The sequence below is a fragment of the Nomascus leucogenys genome, chromosome 19, assembly GCF_006542625.1.
Source record: "Nomascus leucogenys isolate Asia chromosome 19, Asia_NLE_v1, whole genome shotgun sequence".
NCBI lineage: Eukaryota > Metazoa > Chordata > Mammalia > Primates > Hylobatidae > Nomascus > Nomascus leucogenys.
This window is the reverse complement of record NC_044399.1, coordinates 36,254,766-36,260,765: the sequence shown is the minus strand read 5'-3', so window position 1 is coordinate 36,260,765 and position 6,000 is coordinate 36,254,766. Positions and strand designations below refer to the sequence as shown.

Below are 6,000 nucleotides of genomic sequence, written 5' to 3'. Positions count from 1 at the left end.
GTTATCTGCTACCTTCATGGATTTTAGTTTTACCTTTTTTCCAACCCTGTAAGACTCATCTACAGTTGCTTTTTGTGTAGCTGATCCACGTAACAATCATGTTCTTTATTCTACATTCCTTGATACATTTCAACCCTTCCATACTGATCACTTCCCTTCTGTTGGGGCAAACTCAGTTTTTTTTGTGTGAAAATGTTTTCTATTTCACCCTTGTTCTTGAAAGGGTGGGCCAATCTCAGTAAGATAACTTACTGACCTATTCTAAGGCTGGGCCCAACAGAGCCTCACTCCCCACCCTAGTAGGGACCCTGGATCTGGGTAGAACATTTACGCGGTAGGGGAACAGTCCTTCTTAAATAGGCGCTTGGAAGCCCTTTGCAGATGCCAGTGAGAATCGGCAGTCTGGGAAAGAGCACACATCTTGCAGAGAAGCTGAAGAGGGAATGAGCCACCTGGCTGCTTTCTTTTGTAGTTAAACACTTCTTAGACAGATCACATAAATCAGCTTATTCTCATTTAGCAAAGTTTTTATTCAAAAGCTTCTCAGCACCATCTAGTTATCAGAAAGAATGGGTATCACCTTTTCCTGCCCACCCAATCCCCAGTTCCAAAGGCAGAAGTTAAACCACTTGGCTAGAGCTCCCCCTAATGATTATAATTGAGACCATGGTAAGATTTTGGTTGTTCTCACCCAACTGTCTCTAAGCCTCTACTCAAACCTGACTCAAGCAGAGATGTGCACCCCACAGTTCAGAACAGGAAGGAATCATGTCAGATCTGATCAACCTCCAATTCTTGGGCTATTAGAGGCACAAGAAATTACCTTGAAAAAATGGAATTCAGTGACTGCCATCTAGGAAAGACAGTGATACTGTCCAGCAGCATGCAGTTCCGAGAGCTCAACTCTTAGGCCACCCTCCCTCCACGCTACTCTAGGAACAAGGAGCATTAGGTCTGTTTTCTCTCCATACACCTCAATCGCTCATCCTCTCTTGTCTTATTAAAACACAGACACAGAACCAAACTTTTTGACAGTTAAAGACAAACAATTACATCTAATTAAAATGCTAAGAGATCCTGAGCTGTTAAGAGATGAGGAGAGTAGATAGTATGACCTGATCTTTCCCCCCTTTTCTTTTCTTTAACAGTGTTCTGTTTCAGCATAAAGCACACTTTCCGAAGAGGTTCCTGGTGGAGACTGGAAATCTGACTGTGTCCTGTGGCAACACACAGTCCCTTGCATGACTTTGGCTTCAGTCCCTGGATCTGTCCTTTGCAGCGACGTCAGGTTCCACGGAAGGAGGAAAGAGCTGGAGGGCAGTATCACTCAGCCAAAGCTCCCATGGGGTCCCATGCTGGCAGGATAATGGGTTCCTGCTCTAACACAGCTAGCACCTCTTCAGGGACATGCTTCCTGTCCACCACCACTTCGTAGACATACTCAGAGAACCACTCATCTGTCATGCACAGGTAACCTGGAGAAAAGAACAGAAGACTTATGAGTCCAGAGGGCAAGGGACAAAAAGCAGAAACCCTTTTTGTAGGATAAACCTTTCACAAAACTAATATTCATACATATTTTTCAGCTTTCCCATCTGTAATTTCATTTAATCTAAATCTTAGCAATTCTGCGAAGCAGATAGGACAGGCATGGCTCTATTTTTAGAAAAATTAGAAAACCGGGTCTTGGAGTAACTAGGTGATGTGCCCAGGTCACATGGTGAGGTTCGGAGCTGGGCCTTGGACCTAAGGCTAACACCAGATCCTGTACTGATGCTCTCTTCCTCCGCTGCCTTGGTGATGGTGAGTGATGACTTGTATACTAGTAGGGAGGCAGAAAAACTTCTCATTCATACAGCCACACCTAGGGCATAAATCTCTAGGGTCAGAAGGGCAAGCACCCCAGTTCCCTTCTTACCCTACCAGTGTCAATGGCTGTTCTCCCCCATTCCTTTCTATCACACACTCCTACAACAACCAGGTGGGCTGCTGTGAGCATTGTGATGGGGCCAAGTCATCATTCCTAGGTATGCACTTATTTGCAGATGATACTGTGGGAGTCAAATGATCAAACAGTCCTTGTTTTCCTAGGAGGAAATCTATGATGAGGATCAGGCAGAACTAGAAGACTGAGACATCTGCTTAACCTGTTCTCTCTCCTCAGGAAGGCCTCTCCAGTGGGTTAGGACTATACAGAGGTGCCCTGGCACTAATGCCCCATTTAAGGTTGAAAGCTCAGATGAGAGAAAAAATGTGGTGTCATCGGGTACCCATCCTAGTAATCGTTGCCTTCCATAAGGAGGATTAACCTGCATCTCAGGCTCCACTAGGCCAACACAAATTCCCCTTCAGAAACCAGATCCTCATCTCTCACCTTACACAAAAATCAACTCAAGATGGTCAAAGGCTGAAACCTAAAACCTGAAACCAATACAAGTTCTAGAAGATAACATCGGAAAAACTTCTAGACATTGGCTTAGGCAAAGAATTCATGACTAAGACCCCAAAAGCAAATGCAACAAAAACATAAATAAATGGGACCTAATTGAACTAAAAGGCTTCTGCACAGCAAGAGAAATAGCAGTGTAAACAGACAACCCACAGAGTGGGAGAAAATCTTCGCAAACTATGAATCTGACTAAGGACTAACACCCAGAGTCTACAAGGAACTCAAACAAATTGGCAAGAAAAAAACAAACAAAAAAAACAAATAATCCCATCAAAAAATGGGCAAAGGACATGAACAGACAATCTGAAAAAGAAGATACACAAACAGCCAACAAACATATGAAAAAATACTCAACATCACTAATTATCAGAGAAATGCAAATTAAAACCACCATGTGATACCACCTTACTCCTGCAAGAATGGACATAACTAAAAAGCAAAAAAATTATAGATGTTGGTGTGGATGTGGTGAAAAGGGAACACTTTTACGCTGCTGGTGGGAATATAAACTAGTACAACCACTAAGGAAAACAGTATGGAGATTCCTTAAAGAACTAACGATCTACCATTCGATCCAGCAATCCCTCTACTGGGTATCTACCCAAAGGAAAAGAGGTCACTAAATGAAAAAGACACATGCACACGCTTGCTTATAGCAGCACAATTCACAACTGCAACAACATGGAACCAACCTAAGCATCCATCAACCAACGAGTGGATAAAGAAAATGTGATACTTATACATCATGGAATATTACACTCAGCCATAAAAAGGAAAAAAATAATGTATTTTGTAGCAACTTGGATGGAGCTGGAGGCCATGATTCCAAATGAAGTAACTCAGGAATGGAAAACCAAATATCGTATGTTCTCACTTAAATAAGTTGGAGCTAAGCTATGAGGATGCAAAGATGTAAGAATGATATAATGGACTTTGGGCGCTCAGGATGGAAGAGTGGGAGGGGGAGGGATAAAACAAAGACAACATACCAGTGTATACTGCTCAGGTGCTGGGTGCACCAAAGTCCCAGAAATCACCACTAAAGAACTTATCCGTGTGACCCAAACCCACCTGTTCCCCAAAAACTACTGAAAGTTAAAAAAAAACAAACAAACAAATCTGTTCTTTCAGGAACAGATCTCCAAAAAACTTACATGGGAAAAAAATGCTTCACCCGAGCCATTGCTAATAAGAAGAGCAAAATTAAAGGGAGAGACTGAAGTCCGTATATTTAAAACAAGAATGGGCTGCTGGGCCACAGACAGAACACAGAGCAAACGATGTGTACTGAATCAAGAGAAATGCGGGCACACACATCCAAGGGCTCCCGGACTAGCAATGGCCATCAGCACCACGACTGTCATCTGACTGTATCTGATACTTGTTTCATAGTAAACACTGGAGCCATTTTTCTCTGAAAGTTTGTATAAACCTAGGCCTGTGCTATACCATTTCCCACTACACAGGACCAAGAGAAAGGAGAAGCAGGTGTTTCTACCAAGAGGGTCCCCTAGTGCAGCAGTTCTCAAGCCTCTTGGCCTCAAGCCCTGCCCTTTACATTCTTAAAATTATTAAGGACCTAAAACATTCTTTATGTGGACTAATATTTATCATTATTTACTATATCAGAAACTAAAACAGAAAGTTAAAAATATTAATTCATTTAAAAATAAGTATGAAAAATGAATATAAACAATATATTTTAAGGAAAAAATAATTATATTTTGTAAAAAAAATTTTTAGTTAGAAAAGTGGCATTGTTTTACATTTTAATGTCTAGATTTGTAGAAGACAGCTGAATTCCTGTATCTGCATCTGTGTTTAATCTGTTGCAATATGTTGTTCTGGTTGAAGCAGATGAAGGAAATCCAGCCTCACACAGGTATGTTGCTCAAGGGCAGACCCTGCACGTTCCCTGAAAGGGCCCTAGGGACCCAAAGATCACACTTTCAGAACTGCTGCTCTTGAGGCAAGACTGGATTAAATAATTAAAAGGCAACAATAGTGGTTAAGTCTAATTTTGTATGCTAAAACGTGTGACAAGGGGCATTATTTAACCTGAAAACACAATTGATTTGGTGAAGTCATCTATGCCCAATCCTGTTTTTCATCTGACAGAAGTCAAAGACAGATTATCCTGACGTGGCATAGCATACGTTTCCCCTCAAAAACACTCTGAAGGCCAGGTGCAGTGGCTCTCACCTATAATCTCAGCACTTCAGGAGGCTGAGGCGGGTGGATTGCTTGAGCCCAGTTGTTCAAGACCAGCCTGGCAACGTGGCGAAACCCCATCCCCACAAAAAAATAACAACAACAACAAAAAAAATTAGCTGGTGTGGTGGCCTAAGCCTGTGCTTTCAGTGAGCCAAGATCACACCACTGCACTCTAGCCTAAACAGAGTGAGACCCTGTCTTGGGGATGGGAGTGGTGGGGGTTGGGAGTGCTCTGTAAAAGTGTTCAAATGCTCCGACCAAGGCAGGCAAAGGAATGCACCCTTGTCTCCTGATAAGCTGGCTTCCTGGATCCAGGGCCCCTACTTTCAATAGACGAGAGAGACGGAGGACGGTACAGGCCCATTCTGTAGCCTGTGCTACTTCTGGCTTGTCTTGATTATATATTCCAAACTTCCTGGCTTTGTTGGTGTCAGGACCTGGCCCTCAATTAACATCACCCACATCAGTGCCACCAGGTTCTAGCAACAAAAGTTCTGTCTGCTCAAAGGTCAACCAGTGCGTATTATTTACAACTAAAATACTGCATCCTAAGTGAGTGCTTCCTGAAAAACTAAGCATCTGGCTTCCCAAAAAGGAGCGTTCAGCAAGCAGGAGAGCAGACTAGGGAACACCACACTGTTTGAGACATTAGTCATCCCTTCCCTCACCACAATGCAGGCTGAATAAATTCCTGCAGTGGCCCTGGGCAGTTAGGCAGGTGAAGGACAGAAGCAGATTCATGTAATAAAATTCTGTGTCCTTTCAACAATACTATCACCATACAATCAAATGAATCTTCAAAGAATGCTCCCAGAAAATGGACAATAAGTACATCTACACTATCTTGTTCCAAAAGCATATCAGATTAAGTCCTCACAAATTAAAATTCCTATCAATTGTAATCCACCCTTTCAATGTCCCTGCCAAGAGGACCCGCCTTGATTAGTCTCTCTCTTCAGGATATGAGTTCTTTGGGGACCCACAAAAACCTCACAGTCTAGGTAGCTGCCAAGTAATTGCGCCCTATGTAGATAATGAACTTGTGGCTGCCGTAACTGTTGACACTGTGTGTCTTGGAGTTTGACTGAGAAGATTAGGATCAGTGTGTCTGAAACCTGTGTAGGAAGCAGCAAAGCACTGGCTCAGGCAGGATTCGGGTGGCCCTTTTGATTTGCGGGAAGGTGCAGCTCCTAACCCTTAGGCACACTGGCCATAAGACACAAGCATTCCAAGGAAAAAAGAAAAGAAAACAAAATAAAAACCTGCTCCAGGGATCCCAAGGTTACACTGAGGGAAACATAGATAAATAGCTAAAGAAAGTCAGGTTTAGGAACTAC

At 42.7% G+C, this 6,000-nt stretch overlaps 1 protein-coding gene across 2 annotated transcripts in view; it reads right to left on the bottom strand.

The window, feature by feature from the left end:
• Positions 1-509: 509 nt before the first annotated feature.
• Positions 510-6,000, bottom strand: part of BLMH (bleomycin hydrolase) — a 44,952-nt gene continuing 39,461 nt past the window's right edge. Inside the window, exon 12 of one of the 2 annotated variants that reach the window (XM_003277080.3) lies at positions 510-1,475. In XM_003277080.3, coding sequence (XP_003277128.1) covers positions 1,324-1,475 — 152 coding nt within the window. In that variant the 3' untranslated portion in view covers positions 510-1,323. The remainder of the gene's footprint in view (positions 1,476-6,000) is intronic. The other variant, XM_012503558.2, reaches the window with a different exon arrangement.